Here is a 21,735-nt window from a genome sequence, read left to right as displayed (position 1 = left end):
TGGAAGACCTCCTCCTTCTTCCTTCTGAAATCAATAACCCACTCTTTGGTCTTTCCAACATTTAGTTTGAAAAAAAATGTCATCACACCAGACATAAAACATATCTGTTTGCTGATGGATTGAGCAAATATCGTTCTTTGATTGAAAGGAACAGGAAACACAAAATTGCGAATTTGTAACCAAACACAATTTCCATGATTGTTTTAGTTGTTTGTTTACTTTAATGGTATCATCTCTATTTCTTGGGTCGGACCCTGGGTTCAGTTGGACAGTATTAGTATAGTACCTCTATGGTGTTGTATCTGATGTAGAAGTTAGTCTACAACTATGGTGTTGTATCTGATGAAGAAGTTAGTCTACCTCTATGGTGTTGTATCTGATGTAAGTTAGTCTACCTCTATGGTGTTGTATCTGATGTAAGTTAGTCTACCACTATGGTGTTGTATCTGATGAAGAAGTTAGTCTACCTCTATGGTGTTGTATCTGATGTAAGTTAGTCTACCTTTATGGTGCTGTATCTGATGTAGAAGTTAGTCTACCTCTATGGTGTTGTATCTGATGTAAGTTAGTCTACCTCTATGGTGTTGTATCTGATGTAGAAGTTAGTCTACATCTATGGTGTTGTATCTGATGAAGAAGTTAGTCTACCTCTATGGTGTTGTATCTGATGTAAGTTAGTCTACCTCTATGGTGTTGTATCTGATGTAGAAGTTAGTCTACCTCTATGGTGTTGTATCTGATGTAGAAGTTAGTCTACCTCTATGGTGTTGTATCTGATGAAGAAGTTAGTCTACCTCTATGGTGTTGTATCTGATGTAAGTTAGTCTACCTCTATGGTGTTGTATCTGATGTAGAAGTTAGTCTACCTCTATGGTGTTGTATCTGATGTAAGTTAGTCTACCACTATGGTGTTGTATCTGATGAAGAAGTTAGTTTTCCCTTTATGGTGTTGTATCTGATGAAGAAGTTAGTCTACCACTATGGTGTTGTATCTGATGTAGAAGTTAGTCTACCTCTATGGTGTTGTATCTGATGTAAGTTAGTCTACCTCTATGGTGTTGTATCTGATGAAGAAGTTAGTTTTCCCTTTATGGTGTTGTATCTGATGAAGAAGTTAGTCTACCACTATGGTGTTGTATCTGATGTTGAAGTTAGTCTACCTCTATGGTGTTGTATCTGATGTAAGTTAGTCTACCTCTATGGTGTTGTATCTGATGTAGAAGTTAGTCTACCTCTATGGTGTTGTATCTGATGTAGAAGTTAGTCTACCTCGATGGTGTTGTATCTGATGTAAGTTAGTCTACCTCTATGGTGTTGTATCTGATGAAGAAGTTAGTCTACCTCTATGGTGTTGTATCTGATGTAGATGTTAGTCTACATCTATGGTGTTGTATCTGATGTAGAAGTTAGTCTACCTCTATGGTGTTGTATCTGATGTAAGTTAGTCTACCTCTATGGTGTTGTATCTGATGTAGATGTTAGTCTACCTCTATGGTGTTGTATCTGATGAAGAAGTTAGTCTACCTCTATGGTGTTGTATCTGATGTAGAAGTTAGTCTACCTCTATGGTGTTGTATCTGATGAAGAAGTTAGTCTACCTCTATGGTGTTGTATCTGATGTAGAAGTTAGTCTACCTCTATGGTGTTGTATCTGATGTAAGTTAGTCTACCTCTATGGTGTTGTATCTGATGAAGAAGTTAGTCTACCTCTATGGTGTTGTATCTGATGTAAGTTAGTCTACCTCAATGGTGTTGTATCTGATGTAGAAGTTAGTCTACCTCTATGGTGTTGTATCTGATGTAGAAGTTAGTCTACCTCGATGGTGTTGTATCTGATGTAAGTTAGTCTACCTCTATGGTGTTGTATCTGATGTAAGTTAGTCTACCTCTATGGTGTTGTATCTGATGTTGAAGTTAGTCTACCTCTATGGTGTTGTATCTGATGTAGAAGTTAGTCTACCTCTATGGTGTTGTATCTGATGTAGAAGTTAGTCTACCTCTATGGTGTTGTATCTGATGTAAGTTAGTCTACCTCAATGGTGTTGTATCTGATGTAGAAGTTAGTCTACCTCTATGGTGTTGTATCTGATGTAGAAGTTAGTCTACCTCGATGGTGTTGTATCTGATGTAAGTTAGTCTACCTCTATGGTGTTGTATCTGATGTTGAAGTTAGTCTACCTCTATGGTGTTGTATCTGATGTAAGTTAGTCTACCTCTATGGTGTTGTATCTGATGTAAGTTAGTCTACCTCTATGGTGTTGTATCTGATGTTGAAGTTAGTCTACCTCTATGGTGTTGTATCTGATGTAGAAGTTAGTCTACCTCTATGGTGTTGTATCTGATGTAGAAGTTAGTCTACCTCGATGGTGTTGTATCTGATGTAAGTTAGTCTACCTCTATGGTGTTGTATCTGATGAAGAAGTTAGTCTACCTCTATGGTGTTGTATCTGATGTAAGTTAGTCTACCTCTATGGTGTTGTATCTGATGAAGAAGTTAGTCTACCTCTATGGTGTTGTATCTGATGTAAGTTAGTCTACCTCTATGGTGTTGTATCTGATGTAAGTTAGTCTACCTCTATGGTGTTGTATCTGATGTAGAAGTTAGTCTACCTCTATGGTGTTGTATCTGATGTAGATGTTAGTCTACATCTATGGTGTTGTATCTGATGTAGAAGTTAGTCTACCTCTATGGTGTTGTATCTGATGTAAGTTAGTCTACCTCTATGGTGTTGTATCTGATGAAGAAGTTAGTCTACCTCTATGGTGTTGTATCTGATGTAGAAGTTAGTCTACCTCTATGGTGTTGTATCTGATGTAAGTTAGTCTACCTCTATGGTGTTGTATCTGATGAAGAAGTTAGTCTACCTCTATGGTGTTGTATCTGATGTAGAAGTTAGTCTACCTCAATGGTGTTGTATCTGATGTAGAAGTTAGTCTACCTCTATGGTGTTGTATCTGATGTAGAAGTTAGTCTACCTCGATGGTGTTGTATCTGATGTAAGTTAGTCTACATCTATGGTGTTGTATCTGATGTAAGTTAGTCTACCTCAATGGTGTTGTATCTGATGTAAGTTAGTCTACCTCAATGGTGTTGTATCTGATGTAGAAGTTAGTCTACCTCTATGGTGTTGTATCTGATGTAGAAGTTAGTCTACCTCGATGGTGTTGTATCTGATGTAGAAGTTAGTCTACCTCTATGGTGTTGTATCTGATGAAGTTAGTCTACCTCTATGGTGTTGTATCTGATGTAAGTTAGTCTACCTCTATGGTGTTGTATCTGATGAAGTTAGTCTACCTCTATGGTGTTGTATCTGATGTAAGTTAGTCTACCTCTATGGTGTTGTATCTGATGTAGAAGTTAGTCTACCTCTATGGTGTTGTATCTGATGTAAGTTAGTCTACCTCTATGGTGTTGTATCTGATGTAAGTTAGTCTACCTCTATGGTGTTGTATCTGATGTAGAAGTTAGTCTACCTCTATGGTGTTGTATCTGATGAAGAAGTTAGTCTACCTCTATGGTGTTGTATCTGATGTAAGTTAGTCTACCTCTATGGTGTTGTATCTGATGTTGAAGTTAGTCTACCTCTATGGTGTTGTATCTGATGTAGAAGTTAGTCTACCTCTACGGTGTTGTATCTGATGTAGAAGTTAGTCTACCTCTCTGGTGTTGTATCTGATGTAAAAGTTAGTCTACCACTATGGTGTTGTATCTGATGTTGAAGTTAGTCTACCTCTATGGTGTTGTATCTGATGTAGAAGTGGCTGGCGGTCCTGCCCATGTCAGTAGAGGCATAGTAGCCGGTGCGCTCTTCGAAGCGGATCATCCTGGCCTTATCCAGCTTCCTACCTGACTCCACCACAAGCTCCTTCCTGTACAGCTCCAAGGAAGGATCCATCTAAAAAAAAAATATTTAAATTACACCAATTACATTGTAGCATATGGGATAGAGACATTTACACAAGCAGGGCAATCGGTCACAATCAAGTTTAGAATGATGTCGTATTAAAAATATATTTTCATAATGAAACAATTTTTACTAAATCTTTTATTATTTTTATTGATTATAGTAAAACAAAAATAGAGGAGACCCTTGGTGTGCTATGATCTTGGAAAGACAGGCGGACAGGCAGCATAGAATAGGTTACAGTCCGAATCACCAACCTGATAAGCCTTGTGGTTGATGCCGTAAGCCAGTGGGTTGGCCCTCATGCGAACATAGAGGTAAGTATAACTGAGCCACTTGACTGCCTCCTCCACGTTGGTGACAGTCCCCAGAGCAATCTGAATCCAGGAGAGAAAAGAGAGAAGACTCCTCACACACAGCGACTAACATTAGTGGTCTCTGGCGCCATCTAGTGGACACACCAGGACACAAACAGCCCAGTTTTTTTTCCATCTGGTTTTTCAAACAACAATATCAGACTACAACTGCAACATGCTTTGGACCGCAGTGCAGTTAAGACTCTCTCAGCTCAAACAGGCAATAAACTACATTCTAACACTGCTTCCTTTAGGAAGAGGATCAGTTACATGCAAAGTACATCATTAGAGCCTGAGCACCGACATAGTCGGAGGGGAGGACCTATTGTTATTCTAATGTTTATTATTAGGGCCCGAGCACTGACGTAGTCAGAGCGGAGGACCTATTGTTATTCTAATGTTTATTATTAGGGCCCGAGCACTGACGTAGTCAGAGCGGAGGACCTATTGTTATTCTAATGTTTATTATTAGGGCCCGAGCACTGACTTAGTCAGAGCGGAGGACCTATTGTTATTCTAATGTTTTTTCTTATTCTTATTCTTTTACGTGTTTAGTCGCAAAAAGGAGGTGCTTGGGATACTGGAAAGTTTTTGAAATTTGGGGTGTCCAACTGCGGTATGACATATTGGCTCGATAGCGCTCTATTGAGTAGCCCCAACATTGGGTTTCACCTAGCTGTATGAAATTTGGTAGGTATGTGGAACGTGATGGGACATACAAAAAATCCTCTTGGACTTTTTCACTAAACCAAACAGGAAGTCGGCCATTTTGAATTTTATGACGTTTTTGGACTGTTTAAAGGCATTATACTTTAACGAACAACTCCTAGAGATTTAACCCGATCAATTTCAGAATTAGTCAGTATTCTCTTGAGACCTTGACAGTTAAAAACTACGCAAAGATCAAATAGTTATCGTACTATGTATCCGTGTCGTGGTGTCAAAAAAACACCATTCGCCACGAAACAGGGAGTTGTTGTAACTCAGCCGTACATTGTCTAATCTGCTCCAAATTTCTCATATGTCAGAACATCCGGCCCTGGAACACATCTATATGACAATTTAGAATCATAGTAATAGCGCCACCTAGTGGCTACCGGAAGTTGTAAGTTGTGTACTTTGACTTCCTGCTCCTCACAGATTAATCAGATCCCTCTAAAATGTTGTCAGGAAAGCCTTAAGACCTTGATAATGCTTCAATGAGAAGATTGTAAGAAGTTATCGAAGGGTGGAGACGTGGTGGCTCGGCGAATTTCGATCCTTCGCCATGAACAAATAAACTGATGTAACTTGACTCCACATCATCAGATCTTTACCAGATTTCACATGTTTGATTAGACTCCAGGCCTGAAGACATCTGCAGGCCAATTTTTAAATCATAGTCATAGCGCCACCTACTGGTAACAGTAAGTTAAAGTCTTTATACTTTGGCTTGTTTCTCTTAGTAGGTAAATCAGATCAACATCATATTAGTTCCACACAAATGTAAGAAGTTCATAATGCCAGTTCATGAAGCTTTTGATGTTTCGTGGAATGCCGTTGCCGTGGTGACGCAGTCTTCGCAGTGAAAAGTGAAGGTAATTTTGAGAGGCTAAAAATGCTCGAAACTAGGGCTGCAACTAACGATTATTTGAATAATCGATTAATCTGTCGATTATTTCTTCGATTAATCGATGAATCGGATAAAAAACAAAGCATTAATTTCCAACCAAAAAAATCGTGTGACGCTGTGGCGCGATAGCCTATCAGCGTTGAGATGTTTCTCCTGTCATCGCTGACGTCCTGCCGTTGTTGAATCAGGAAATTAATACTGTAGCCGTCTGTGTTCACCCAGAGCTCTACGATCCCTCATATCTATAGAGACCGGACCAAACTATGTGTATAAATGTGTGTGTGTAAACAATATAGTGCAAACAATGAAATAGGCGCTACCGTATTTACGTCTAGATGACGTTATTGTGAGTGTTGATGGAGCTGCTACAATGTTAGCATAGCCTAGCACCGATCGATCCGAGCTCCATTGAGAAAACAAGTACAAATGGGCATCATTACGTAGTTATTTCGGAGTCCCTTTTTGTCGGTTTATTGCCGTTAAATCACAGCCAAATAAGTTTATTTTGTGTTCATACAGCTGTAGTAAACAGCCGACTTGTGGCTTGCTAGACACAGCGAGCGCGATGAAATCCACGGAGCTCCTCTGGACTATGTTATGAACCAGACATGACGGCGTTTAGTTTCCCGTGATATCTGGGACTTCCACAACACGTACTAAGCAGAAATAGAGGTGATTTTTTCCATGGTTGATGGCGGACAGTTGAACGGGTTTCAGGCCGATAAGCCGCGCCCCCTCTCCGGCACGTCCAGCGCGATTCACGCGAAGGAACACAAATAGTCCCCGGCGGGGCGTCATTCGCACCGCATTCATCGCGTTTGGTATGAACACGGCATTATTGAGTGGCGTAATAATCGCGCGACACAACGAATCGACAATGAAATTCGTTGCCAACTCTTTTAATAATTGATTATTATCGATTTTATTGATTCGTTGTTGCAGCCCTACTCGAAACATAAGCAAACTTGGCACGCAGAGTACAAGCCCAAAATGTAAGTTATATAATATGATTTTATTGCTTCAGAGTGGCAAATCGTCTCGATAGCGCCCCCTACAATATTTCGACGATGCAGCCCTCGCAGTACGTTTCACCTAGATCAGGGGTCGGCAACCTTTACTATCCAAAGAGCCATTTTGCCCTATTTTCCACCAAATAAAATTTGTCTGGAGCCGCAAAAGCTATTTGACGTCAAATTTCTCGCCACATATCAAGCATACAGGTACGCCAGCATCGTTGGCAGTGAAAGCAAATGTATACGTCCACGCAGAATTAAACTCTCTATTTTCCTCCGTGACTTTTCTTCTTTTGGATTTATCCATTGATAGTTTACCGAGGGTGGACCGAGGGTGGAGGTCTGCAAATCATGATCAGGCAACTACAGGATCGCGTAGCGCGGCCGTTTTTGAATATATTACTATTTTGCTCGACAGAGTTCGAATCCAGGTTGATGCAATCTTTTCATAAATATATTTTCTTCAATGTATTTCTTCATACGTGGCTGTGATGTAGTGCTCACTTATACAATCATAATCCCCGCAATATATATGAGATGTAGCTTTTAGATCTCCAGCAATAGGTTTGTGAATGTTTGACGAATCTGGCAACAGAGGCAGAAAACAGCTGCTGCTGTTACACGAACACAACACACGCACGGAAGGAAACCAGTAGGTTTGAAAACCAGTAGGACGTAACACCGGCACCCAGTGCATGCCCAGTGTACGTGAATAGTCACGTGATATTCGTTTTCAGGCGTTTTAGTCTGGATCTCGAAAACAATGCTGAAACGCGGTGTGGACGGTTTGTTAAAACTCGTATTAAACATATTAGTGTGGGTGTAGCCTCAAGGAGCCGCAGCAGACGGGCCGAAGAGCCGCATGCGGCTCCGGAGCCACGGGTTGCCGACCCCTGACCTAGATGTATAAAATTTGGTACGCAGATGTATCACATGTAGACTTAAAAAAAATGTCTAAGGGATCCATGCTCTAAAACCAACCGGAAGTCAGCCATTTTGAATTTTGTATGAATTTCTAGTGTCGTTTTTTTTCCATTTCCAGGTGCTGTACTACGAACTCCTACTAGGGAATTAATCAGATCAGCTTAGAATTTGGTCAGAACAATCTAAAGACCTTAGCGATTAAAAGTAACTAAAAGCTTGAGGTTTCATTGAACAACATGGACTTGGTGTGGCGGCCATTTTACATGGTTCGTCATCATCCATCAAGCTGTTGTAACTCAACTGTACTTTGTCAAAACTGTCCCAAACTTGACATGCTTGTTGATTGTCATGACTTTAGGACTTCTGCATGCCAATATTAACTCATAGTCAAAGCGCCACCTACTGGTATCCACGGACGTAAGCAGGATTCTATAATTACAGCGGCCCAAACTGAACTTATTAAAAGGGTTTGTCGGCACACTGCTGGTCTTGGCAGGAAATACCGTTTAACTCGTGCACTTAGTGTATGATGGTCACAGAAATCCATGGCCGCGTCAACAAGTCATGCCAGTATCCCCGACATGCGTGAAGTTGCGAGGGCCCGATCAATGCTGCTTGCAGCTTTAATTGTGTTTGTTATTATAACAGAATAAGGATCTTTTTGATTTTTCACTAATGCACTGACATATCTGCAGATGTGCTTTGTGGTGAAGCCTTCATCACAGAATAGGTGACATAATTCATAGGACACAACATGTAATCAACAATTAACTATGGTGCCTATTTTTCTACTTTCCTTTTCTTCTATTTTCTTGTCTTTTTTGTTTTCATTTTTACTCATTAATTCTGTTCTTACTTTGTATTTTCTGGCGTACATTGCTATCTTGCTGATTACTGATTTGCATGGTATGCTCTGTAAAGTCTGAAAAACTTAATGATGTCATATGTGATCTGATAAAGGCTTGATGCTGAAATGATTTCCATTCATTTGTACTAGATTTGAGGTGACTCCTCCTTTATTTTTGCCATAGGAGGGTCACGTTCTAACCTAAATTAGTTTTGTGGAAAAAAACTAAGATCCATTTTGATACATCACATGGCAAGATGTTGAAAAAGAGCACATTATAGCAGGGGTATAATAAGTTGAATGCAAAGATTCCAAACTAGATTACTTATTTAACAGTAATACATTTAAAAAAACATGTAAATGCAGACAGGTAATTAAGAATCCTATTACAGAGGCTAATATGTTATTAGTTTTTCCCCAAAAGGATAAAGATTTTGGTTGAATTGTTCTTTCCTGCTGCAGAAAAACTTGAGCTTCTCATGCATTTCCACACCCTTCCTCTCCACAACTGCCTTTATTTTTTTCAGAGGAAAGAAAGCAAATTTGCATCTAGATTGAAAGAATAAAGAAAATATTACTTCTAGTCCTGTCTAAACAGGGCTGATGGAGACTGACCTCAGCGTTGAGGTTGTCGGCCAGGCTGTCCAGGAACTGACTCTCGATGGGGTTCTGCTGGGTGAGCAGGGTCAAGTAGTGGCTCAACTTCTCGTGGGTGGTGATGATGGTGCCCTCACCGTACTTGTCAAACTGGGGGCGACCCGCGCGGCCGAAAATCTGCATGACGTCCAGGATGCCCAGATCCACCAGGGCACCGCGCTTGGCATCGTAGATCTGAGTGCCCTGTTACAAACACAAGAGACAGAAGTTATTTAGATTTGATGCTGATACAGTTTCAGCAGATTCAGATAACAGTTTAACAACAATGAGCATTTCAATATTATTATGATTTTTTTGTAAATAGATTGTAAATTCTTCTACATTTTTAGTTGTAAAAAGTATTCTGTAGTGTTACTTTTATTAAATCAAGTAATTTTGGGAATGCGCTCTCTTTTGCTACTTTTCTGTCACCATGTACAGAACCACATCAACAATGAATTGATTCTACTAAAAAGTATTATGTGTGTATCAAAGCCTGATGTCTCTTCTTCCTCTGTACCATGAAGCTCCATTAAAAACACATCAATGAGCCTCGCTGGTGACATGTTCCTTCATTATCACGAACACACACATTGTAGTGTATTTTTGTTCACTCCCAAACAAACTCTTCTGCTACCACAAATACTAGTTCTTCCTGTTTGAGAAACGCTTGTTAAAGTTGGCTGTTAAATAAAAATACAGAGCCGGATATTTATACTTTTTTTTTAAAGATTTATGTCTTCAGTAGAAAGAAATGGAGTTTGTGTGTGTAAAAACTAAAGAGACACTTTAAGGCCCATTTACTATTAAATGAATACTTTGCTTCAGTGCTGTTTGTTAGCAAACAACTTTGAAATAAATTAAATTACTAGGAAGTAATTGAGGCCGTTGGGGTCCCTGAAGGTCTGAGACCTCAGGGCAGCTGCTTACTTTGCCTCGCTGGTTCCAGGTTTGTTTACAGGAATTACGAGCAAGAAAGGAAGACAGTAAGAAACAAACCAAGACAACTGACATGCATGGAAGAAAGCAAAACAGAGAAAATAGAACCTTGATGATGACTGCATGGGCCGGTAGGTTCACTCCCCAGGCCAGGGTGGCAGTACAGACCAGCACCTTGAGGTGGCCCTTGGAGAACATGCTCTCCATCAGGCTGCGGTCAGACCGCAGCATACCAGCATGATGGATCCCAAAGCCTTCTGGAAACATCTCCTTCATCTGCTTGTTTCTGGAGCGCTGGATCTGAAAGAGGTGGTCTGAGAGGTTAGTTTAAAAAGAGGAAAGAAAAGGGCTCAGGGGAATGTGACGGAAAGCAACTAGCACTGGGCTTTTGGATGTCTGAGGTGGAAAATTAGCCGAGTTTCAATATCCTGTTGGACTGCACAGAAACAAGAGGACTCCTGGGTATTATGGTTCATTTTAATAAAATGCACAGGTGTTGACTCGCTGTGATTTCAAAGAATACACACAGACACACACACACAGAGTCAGTCAGTCAGATTGAGCTGTGTGCTGCTGACTGACAGTTGGACTGTGACCTGGCCGGGCTGAGGGGAGTCCTCATTACAGGACTTTATCTCTCTCTCTCTGGGCATCTAAATAGAGGTCAGCGCCCTGTGCTCCTCTGAACTGCAAAGAGAAAGCCCATTACTGCCAGCAGCTGTCTGCCTCACACAGTGTTTGGGTTGCAATGCCGGTCTGGATTTGTATGCAAGGTGGAGGAGGAGGGGGAGACTTTAAGTAATCGACTGAGCAGCAGGTATATTGACTGAAAATGAAGTAAAATCCTGCAGAAGTAAATATTTTCTTCCATAAAATGAAAGCAATGTGAAAAAACAAATAGCTTAGTATTAGCCTTTTTATGAAATTATTTCTACGGGAGAAGTTGCTGTTCACTTCAGTGTCCAGTAATGTTAACCTTAATTTTAAATTTGATGTTGCAATTACTCGTAGCTAATTAATTACTTTACTGTGTGCATGAGATATTATACAGTCAGGGCCATACGTATTGACTGTGACACAATTTTTCAAATTTTGCCTCTTTACACGACTCCAAAGCGTTTGAAAGTAATCAGTCAATATGTGGTTGAAGTGTAGACTTTCAGCTTTAATTCAATGGATAAAACTAAAAAATCACATTAACCGTTTAGGAATTACAGTCATTTTTACACAGTCCCCCCACAATAGTAATTGGACAAACTAACATAATTGTGAATATAATCATTATTTTTTTATACTTGGAGGAAAATCATTTGCAGTCAATGACTGCCTGACGTCTGGCTCCCATAAACATCACCAAACACTGAGTTTCCTCCCTGGAGATGCTTTGCCAGACCATTTACTGCTGCCTCCTTCAGCTGCTGCTGTTTGTGGGTCTTTCTGCCTTCAGTTTTATCTTCAGAAAGTGAAAAGCTGCTCACTTGGGTTGAGATCAGGTGACTGACTTGGCCATTGAAGAATATGCCATTCCTTTGCCTTGAGAAGCTCTTGGGTTGTTTTTACAGTATGTTTTAGGTCATAATCCATCTGCACTGAGAAGTGCCGTCCAATCAGTTTTGCAGCATTAGGCTGAATCTGAACAGATAGTTTAGCCCTAAAGACCTCAGAACTCATCCTGCTGCTTCTATCAGCTGTGACATCATCAATGAACACCAGTGACCCCGTTCCATTAGCAGCCAGACATGCCATGTCATAGCAATGCTTCCACCATGTTAAACAGATGATGTGGTTTGTTTCAGATCATGAGCCGTTCCTTTCCTTCTCCACACTTTTCTCTTCCCATCATTCTGGTACAAGTTCATCTTGGTTTCATCTGTCCAAAGAATCGTGTTCCCAAACTGGTCGGTCTTTTTCAGATGTTTTCTGGCAAAGTCTAATCGGGCCTTTAGTTTGACATGTTGGGCGTATTCTTTGACATGCCAGAGCCTGCTAGCTGGCCTAGCCATATGTGATTGGTCAGTGGGCTAGCGCAGGGGTCACCAATAGGCGGACCGCGGTCCGGATCCGGACCCAGACGCTGTCCTATCTGGACCCGGACTTATAACTGATGGATAATTGAGAATTATACATTTTGGCGGACCACTCACATACGTTGTAAATCATCTCACGTGACGCTACTCAACCAATCGAATATCTGTATTCTGAAACGCATCTCGTGAGCAGAGTGAGATTTGCACACAGACATGGTAGACGGAGAGAGAGCAGTGGGAGAAGTAAGTCGGAGAATTTTACATGGCGTGCTCTAAAAAGAGAAGTGGACCACGAAACAGAGCTTTTAACAAAGAATGGACGAACTCTTATTTGTTTGCTACTAAACGACTCGTATGTTCAGATACCGTGGCCATTATGCGCCGATGTGAAACGCCACTACGAGACCAAACACACATCTTTAGACCAAACACTCCAGTCTGAACTGAGGTCAAGATGTTGAGATGTGTAGAGATGGTTTATTATAAAGTTCACTGAGACCGTTATGATGTGAAATGGATTTAACAAAAGAGAAGAAAAAAGTTCACTCCAGCCACACTTTCCTTTTTAACTTTTCATTAATTTTTAAAAAATCAAGCAATTTCTTTTAAGATGCAAGCTTTTCAAAGATTCATTTCTGTATATTTTATTTTAGATGGAGCCCTTATTTTACTATATTTTATTATATTTTACTATTTTTTATTATATTTTAAAATATAATTGATGTGTACTTTCTTTATTTGATTTGACAGTTGTCAAATCAAATAAAGAAAACACAGAGACTTTGTTACTACTACTAGGCTTCTTGAATATATATATTGCACTAAATAGCGCAAGTTAGATATTATTGTAATGTTCCGGACCTTTGCACGAGGAGATTTTCTCAATCTGGACCTTTCGGAATTTTAATTGAATACCCCTGCGCTTTGCTAACCAAGGCAGCTACACGACAGGACACGCACAAGCTACGTGCTTTTGAACACTTTTGGTGAGACCCGAGTGGATCTACAACTCAACAAACACGTTCGCAGTAGCACTCTGGCTGGAACTGACCCGCACCGATGTTCTGAACAACCGCGGTTTTAAACTCTTTGTTGACAAAGAAAGGAGGATGGACTTTTTCCTTAAGTGAACAGCAGCTGTGATAAGTCAACTGCTTTTACGTTTTTACATCTGCAGTAGAGTTTATACTGTGTTCATTTGTCTATGGTGTCGTTTTTATGAATAATATGAAATGCTCGTGCTCTAGCTCTGCAATGTTGCTGGATTGATTTGTTGCTTTATTGTCATATGAATATATGTGACTGGTTCTTGTGAGTTTGTTGTTGTCATTGTGTCAATTACATTGATTTGGACTATATGTATTGTCCGTTAATTACGAAGCATCCCGTCCTGCGCGGGGTTATTGTCCGTTCGGGCTGTCGTTTCCCCGCTAAGCTAGTTTAACGTCTGAAGACACGTGCGGTGCTGCAGCCTCAGCTGTTTTTTGTTATTGTTCCGGGTTCAGAGGTCACACAGTCCGTTGTCTGTTACGTGAGCGCAGTCCACTGAAAGCCAAATGCACTAGTATTATTCAAACGTATTGTTCGGTTCGTAAGCCTCGTACCGAACGGTGTAATACGAATTTGTGTATTATTACACCAATAGAAACAAATAACCGTAGCTGTGGCGTCATAATGAGCTTATTAGGAGATGACTCAAGTGTAGTAGGACAGCACAGAAGGCCCAGGTATAAAATGCACGGCCCGCCACTGCTGTAGAGTCAGGTCTGTCCTCAGTCCAACATGAGAGGACAAAGTAGGAGAGATGCCACAAGGATTTGTTAATCACATTGAAGGTAAAGGGTCTGTGTATATTTTTGATAGTGTTTATTGGAATAAATCCAGTGGCGGGCCATGTATTTTATACCTGGGCCTTCAGTGCTGACCTACTACAGTTGAACCATCTCCTAATAACCTCATTATGACGCTACAGCTACAGGTTATTATTTGTTTCATGTAAAAATGAAGCTCAACACCGACAAATACACTAACTGCAGAGTGCAGATACATAAATACGCACATGACGGGATGCTGCGTCATTAACGGACAAGGCTTAAAGTCAAAATCAATTCAGCAACTCTGCGGCGCTAAAACACACATTCCGCCACACACTCAAGAGCACGGGCCATTCAAATATTATTCACATCAGAGGGAACAATATTAACCATATCATAAAAACGACACCATAGACAAATTAACACAGTAGTAATGCTACATGCAGACATCCGTGCGTTTTAGTTCCAGTAAGAAGTCCTTCTCGATTCATGGACGCCAGTGAAGACAGTCGAGCCTCCCCAGTTGTATGTCTTGAATACATTTTAATGCGTTTGAGGCTGAAAATGTCCGCTCCACAGAGGCAGCAGATATTGGGATTGTCACAGCCCAACATGTCACGCTAGCCCACTGACCAATCACGTATGGCTAGACCAGCTAGCAGGCTCTGGCACATCAAAGAATACGCCCAACATGTCAAACTAAAGATCTGATTGGTTGAAGACTATGACAATCAACAATATCGTCCCCGTTCACTTAAACTGCAAAGGGATTCACTTGTAATTCTGTACGCCTCCAGGCAGATTTTCTTTCCTAGAGACAGCATTGAGGTGAAATCTGATTGGATAAAAGCTCTACTTAAAACAAGCTGTGCTGGAAGCAGCACTGCAGCACTGGAAGCAGGGCAACAGAGGAAGACAGTAGCTGTGCAATGAGATAATAAGCTAATGTGAAAAAATATTTAGAATACATATAGTTTTTTATGAAAAATAATGAAATTATATAATAGCTATAACTTTGTGATTCTGTTTAGGCCAGCAGAGAAGGCCTTGCTGGCCCTGACGGCCCACCACTGAATAAATCTATTGTTAACAGAAATGTTAAAATGACTCGTATTTTCGTTTTTTTCTCCCTGCCTCCAGGAGACTACTTTGGCGGAAGGATGGCGGGCAGCAGTGCTGATAGATGGACCCTAAGTTTGCAATTAGCTGTAGGAACCAGCTTTGAACCAGCGAAAACACAAACACCAGGAGTCAGTGAGCTTGGTAGAGCGTTGCATTTAACATGTGTTTTGACCATATGGTCGCCACTCAAGGGTGCAATTAAATCACCACATAACCACAAAACAAGAAGGATACTGTACAATTAACAATTAAAACAAGAAATGTTTTAAAAGTTTGAATTATGTTTGGATAACATGTGCAAACTTTGCAATGTAACATTTTGGAGATGAATGAGGTAAATGTGTTTCTCTTATGAACTCCAGTAGGGTTTTTTCAGTAAATACTTGAATGAATGTATTTACATTATCTTTACATCCTTAATTGGCTCACACAGAAAACTCATTCCTAACACACATATACATCTACACAAACACTACAGGGGGGGAGTTCATGACCATTCAGATCACAGATAATCTAAATCGCAAATCGGTAGATAATTCAAAGCCTTTTGGCAACGCTCAGATGCTTTCCACTCAGTGGCTAACGGTGTTGTGAAAACAGGTAGTTCAGCTGAGCGCTGCACTAATCTAAATAAGTACCACTTAATGCTGAATGGTGGTGTTATATAATGTTTCCCTTCCAGCGGCTTCCAACCCACAGGGCCACAAGCAGCACTTCACAATGGAGTAGTTCTAAAATACTAAAAACTACAGCAAGGCCAGAAACTACTGTGGTGTGTCCAACATTTAGCAGGAACACTATCATTTCTAAATCTAAATTCTGTATCAAACCAGCTGTCAGTTCCCATCTCAACACTTCACTGAGAGGATCAGTTCCCATGTTTGAATTGAAAACGTAAGAGGAAACACACGATAGAGGTGAAAGCAACTTAGAGTGGAGTTGTGGTGCTTAATATGACCTTCCAAATATTCAGCTGAGTTTCAAAACATCAACAAGGAACTGGGAGGACATTTGGGGTATGAGGGAACTATTGGACACTGTTGTGAATTCCCTTTGTGGTGTTTTGGAACACCGGCTTAGAGGTATTTTTTTCTTACATAACCCTCCTGATGGAGCAAGTGATTCCAAGTGGGTCCAGGTCTACTCAGGGGCAGACTGATTACTTCACTTCAGTTCCAGCCAGTTCAGAGCAGACAGACCTAGGAATCAAGTGTCTCCAGTCCTGCTCCCTTCATGCGTTACTGACAATGTGAGATTCTTTAAGGATATTATATTGTTTGAAATATGCTGTAACCATACATTTGATTACATTTCAACTTCATACAACATATTACAACCAGTATTTCAATGGACATAATGGCATTTAAAAGATGTTGGCTAAAGACAAATACACCCTTGGTAGGGGGCTCTGCCTGTGCTCATAGAACCAAGGTTACAATGTCGAAACATTCCTTCTAACTCACAGAGACTCAACCCTCTACTGCAGACCTGGGCATTGCTCTTTGGCATCACTGCAATGTGTTGGTGAACTGAGCTTACTGGAGATGTGAGTTAGCTGTTAGCCCTCAAAAATGTCAGCCTATGTTAAAAAATGAAAGACTGATACAGAGTGTAGAGTTTTTAACAAAACATGGACTTCTAAGTATTTATTTACTGAAGTTTGTGGAGAACAGATCGCAGTGTTTGAGGATTACAATTTGAATCTCCATTACGAGACGAAACACTCTGAGAAATACTAAAACGTGACTGATGCAGAGCGGCACGGACATCTGAGGCTTTGCTAGCTAAGCTGCTAAAGCAACATGCTCAGAAGATGTTGGTTCTCTTTGGATCGACCTACATATGTGAACAAACATTCTCCGTGATGAAGTTGAATTAATCCAGATCCAGATCCTAGCTCACTGACGATCACCTGTCAGCTGTCCTTCACATCTCACCTCACACATTCAACCTGACTTCAGAGCACTCGTTCAAGCCCAACACACACTAGAGTTCTCCACCGAACGGAAAAACAGAAAGTGAGGTCATTGGACTACAAAGAATAGTAATACAAGTACTAATTTATCAGAACCATGATCCCTGTCAGTGTTCTACTATTATATATGGATATTACATATGTATATTTGTTTGGATCATTCTTCCTGCTGCAGATGTTTCAGGTGGAGCTCATTTTAACTCCTCGATACTCCGTTGTTCAGTTTGGGTAGTTAGGAAGGGTTTGAAAAATGATAATGTGTTACTAGTAACTAAAGCTGCCAGACAAATGTAGTGGAGTAAAAAGTACAATATTTCCCTCTGAGATGTAGTGGAGTGGAAGTACAAAGTTGAATAAAATAGAAATACTCAAGTAAAGTACCTTGAATTTGTACATTAGTACAGTACTTAAGCACATATACTTAGTTACATTCCACCAGTGATCATGATATTTACTCTTACCACTCACAGCTTATCAAAACCATACAATGTACTGCTTTTTATAAAGAGGTGGAATAATATTGAACAGGATTGAGTTCAGTCTATTGGTGCGGCCCTCCACAACAGTCCTTGTTTCTCATGTGGCCCCGCGGGAATAATAATTGACCACCCCTGGGCTAGCGTGACATGTTGGGTGGTGAAAATCCCAATATCTGCTGCCTCTGTGGAGCGGACATTTTCAGCCTCAAACGCATTCAAACGTATTCAAGAAATACAACTGGGGAGGCTCGACTGTCTTCACTGGCGTCCATGAATCGAGAAGGACTTCTTACTGGAACTAAAACGCACGGATGTACTGAACAACCGTGACATTAAACTCTTTGTTAACAAAGAAAGGAGACTTTGTCTTTAAGTGAACTGCTTTTGTTTTTACATCTGCAGTAGCTTTAATATGCTTGTTTATATATTATTATTTGTTTTTATGAAGATAGATTTTTGTTTGGTTTAATATGTGAAAGGAACCATTGTTACGTCCAGTGTTGCTCTGGGGACATATTTAGCCGGTGCCAGTGTTGCCAACTTGGCGACTTTCACGCTAAATCTGCCGACTTTCCAAACCCTCATGGGGACCTTTTTTGTCAGAAGCTACTAGTGACAAATCTAGCGACTTGTTCTGGTGTTGTTGGAGACATTTCTGGTGTTTTGACTCTGACGTTAAAGCACATACGTTCTGCACTCTCGTGAACGAGCAGCGGGTGCTGCCGTGAGCCGCCCCAAAGCACTCACAGGCGGTTACTGTTACAGTAGCCTCGCGCAGCAGTCCCACCTGCAGGCAGAGTAGAGAGGAGACACACTCTCGGCGTATTCCTGTATCTGCACTCTACAGTTAGCGTATTTATAGGTGCTGAGCTTCATTTGTACACGAAACAAATAATAACCGTAGCTGTGGCTTCATAATGAGGTGTTTCAGCTGCAGGACAGCAGTGAAGGAGGCTCAGGTATAAAATGCACGACCCACCACTGCTTGATTGTAGACTTTAACAATGACACGCTTACATCCTCCAGAGTGTTCTTGACTTCAGTAGATGTTATGAAGGGTGTTTCTTCACTAAGGTAAGAATTCTGCGATCATCCACTTTAAATGTCTTCCATGGTCTTCTGGTCTTCCTGGTGTTGGTGAGCTTGCCAATGAATTCCTTCTTTTTAAGAATGTACTAAACTGTTGATTTGGTCAATCCTAATGTTTCTGCTATCTGACTGATGGTTTGTTAAGTGTTTTCAGCCTAACAATGGCCTCCTTCACTTGCATTGACACCTTTTTGGTCCGCATGCTGAGAGTTCCAAGGACCAGCTACCAAATGCTAATTTAACATTTTGAATCCGATTATCTGCATCATCTTTCATGAAATAGTGACAGAACCGACCACATCTGGCCGTGAAACCGTTTGTCAGACAATTGTCCAATTACTCTTGAACCTCAGAAAATGTGGGGGACTGTATAAAAATGGCCATAATTCCATAACGGTTCATGTAATATTTTGATATATCCATTGAATTAAAGCTGAAAGTCTACACATCAACCACATATTGACTGATTCATTTCAAATCCATTAGAGTTGTGTAAAGAGGCATAATTAGAAAAATTGTGTCACAGTCCAAATACTTACTGGCCCTGACTGTAAGTCCCAGTATAATGGAAAATAAATTTTTCCAGTTTCAATCCTGTCTTAATTGTTGGTTCATCTCTTGTTCATTGTCAAATATAGAACAAAATGCTTATTAATGTATTTTCTTCTCTGTAAAACTTTTTTGAATGTCTGATGATGTATCCTACACTCGGGGGCGTTTGCACAAGACTAACTAGCCACGGCGGTCATATAAAACTCTACTAGTAGCTAACGGAGCGATATGGACAGATGTGTGTTATCAGTGTTATTTTCAACCGCCTCTGTGTCACTGCAGCGCGGGCAGGAAGGCAGAGTCATTTCTGCTGGATGCATGGCCACATGACATTTCTTTTCCCCGTCCTTTTAAAAAATAAATTCTGTCCCCAGTACCGTTGTTTTATTTTAAATTGTATTATACTATATTTATCCCAATAAGGGAGAAATTTGTCTCTGCATTTGACCCATCCCTGTACATAGGGAGCAGTGGGCTGCTGCCCGGGGAGCCGTTAGGGGTTCAGTGTCTTGCTCAGGGACACTTCGACACATGACACATCCCAGCCAAGGATCGAACCATCGACAACCCTCTTAACCCAGTGAGCCACGTCCATCCACACTACGATGCAAAAACGACTCACCAAGCCTGTAGATGGCCATGAAGGCTAAGTCATCGATACCTCAATACCAGAGAAGATATCAAATATATCTTAGGAGCCAATTATTTCTTTATTCATACATATTTAAAACCTATTTATTTAACTTCTCTCTGGTACACAGGTGCTATGGTAAAACATGAAATGTGACTCATGTATGGTAAGACGGCGAGGCTGCTTAGTGATACCTTACTAAACAAGTGCCATCGCTGTTGTTTCCGTTTACACTAGAACACAAAGCAACGGGCATATGTGAATTGAGTAGATGATGTCATCGTGTTTCACACGTCCACATGAAGACACAGTAAGCAGACCTAAATCTAAACCTCTGTGTGCATGTGCACCAGGGCAAAACGAAGAGACAAATCCACTTTCACAAATACCTGTTTACATGTAGACATGGCTTTACTTCACCCGAGACTGAAACCTTTTTTAGAAAAAGGCACACACCATTTTCCCTTAAAATTGACCAATTCCCCCTACATTACTGACTCCCACTGCTGGCCTGAGGAGGACAGAATCAGACCCTCTGCTCAGACCAACATGTATGAGCCTAATGCTACATCCATACTACTCCGTTTTCAAACAAAAACCATCTCCGTCCACACGGCGTTTCAGCATCGTTTTCGAAATGATCTCCGTCCAGACTAAAACGCCTGAAAACGAATATCACGTGACTCTTCACGTACACTGGGCATGCGCGTGGGTGTCGACGTAAACAGGAAGTAGATTGGTTGCTTAGTTAAAAAAATACGACAGAGTAATAAAGTAGTCTTTAAAAATGAAAGGTTTGATACTTAATATCTTCTCTAAAATCTTCCTCTATGAACTCAAACAGACACATTTAATGGAAAGTTTTAGAAGTTTTATTTGTCAGACATACCGTTAGTTACAGCGCTGCTCTTACAATAAACACTTACACATAAAGGTTTACTAGATTATGGTCCATAAATGTGGTCAACACGTCTCTCACTCGTTTCCTCGGTTTCGTTGTCTGTTCTCACTCGTAGCTCTGCTGGTGGCTTAACTATGTGTCCTACTGGAGAGCAATTACTGTTTTGTTCCTTTACATTTTATCTGTGGACTTCACAGTAGTTGTGCAGAACAAAATAAGCATTAATAAGAAAAGGAAAGACCTCCATTTTGTGTCCATCATCCTCCCTAAATCCGCTAACCGTGACTTCAGACGTCCGCTCCGTAGCGCTGATAACGGCGCTGGTCACGCCGCTCACTAATCGCTCCAATAACAGCTGCTTCCTCTGTAATAATGCAGACTTTAACTGGACAACAGCTGCTAGTAGAGACAACACGGTCAGTAACACCTGTAATCAGTTGTCCATGTTAAATTAACCTGGTAGCCGATCGGTAATCAAGGCTGTTGTTGTTTGTGATCTTCCGGGTACGGGTCACGTGAAAGGAGCGTGACGAATCAGAGAAGGACACGTCATGACTGCTAAGAACCAATCAAGTAGCGAACGCGGGTGTGGGCGTCATCGTTTCTAAATGTATCCATTTTCGACCGTCCTCACTAAAACGCAACCTGGAGTTTTCAAACTTATCCGTCCTCGGGAGCGTTTTCAAACTCCTCCGTTTTCGGCGGTTTCCGGCGTAGTGTGAACTCAGTGTAAACGTAGCAAAACAAATGCGTTTTCAAAAGGAAACGGAGTAGTATGGACATGGCCTACGTGCTAACTCAAGGGTATGATCCCTCACTGGCTTCCCACCCATGGTGACAGCCATTTTTGTTTGATGGGACAAAGCTTGAAGCATGCTGCCCGACTGATTTCACCAGCTGCACCTTTAGTTCA

At 40.9% G+C, this 21,735-nt stretch overlaps 1 protein-coding gene across 1 annotated transcript in view; it reads right to left on the bottom strand.

Annotated features, from left to right (window-relative positions):
• Positions 1 to 21,735, bottom strand: part of ascc3 (activating signal cointegrator 1 complex subunit 3) — a 193,894-nt gene that overhangs the window by 56,680 nt on the left and 115,479 nt on the right. The window contains exons 15-18 of the mRNA XM_079165322.1: positions 10,341 to 10,532; positions 9,273 to 9,497; positions 4,163 to 4,282; positions 3,732 to 3,896 (exon numbers count right to left, since the gene is read on the bottom strand). Of these exons, the coding sequence (XP_079021448.1) occupies positions 3,732 to 3,896; positions 4,163 to 4,282; positions 9,273 to 9,497; positions 10,341 to 10,532 (702 nt within the window). The remainder of the gene's footprint in view (positions 1 to 3,731; positions 3,897 to 4,162; positions 4,283 to 9,272; positions 9,498 to 10,340; positions 10,533 to 21,735) is intronic.

The sequence above is a fragment of the Pholis gunnellus genome (genome assembly GCF_910591455.1).
Source record: "Pholis gunnellus genome assembly, chromosome: 8".
Lineage (NCBI taxonomy): Eukaryota > Metazoa > Chordata > Actinopteri > Perciformes > Pholidae > Pholis > Pholis gunnellus.
Note: the sequence above shows the minus strand (reverse complement) of the source record. Positions and strands in the feature narration are given on the sequence as shown.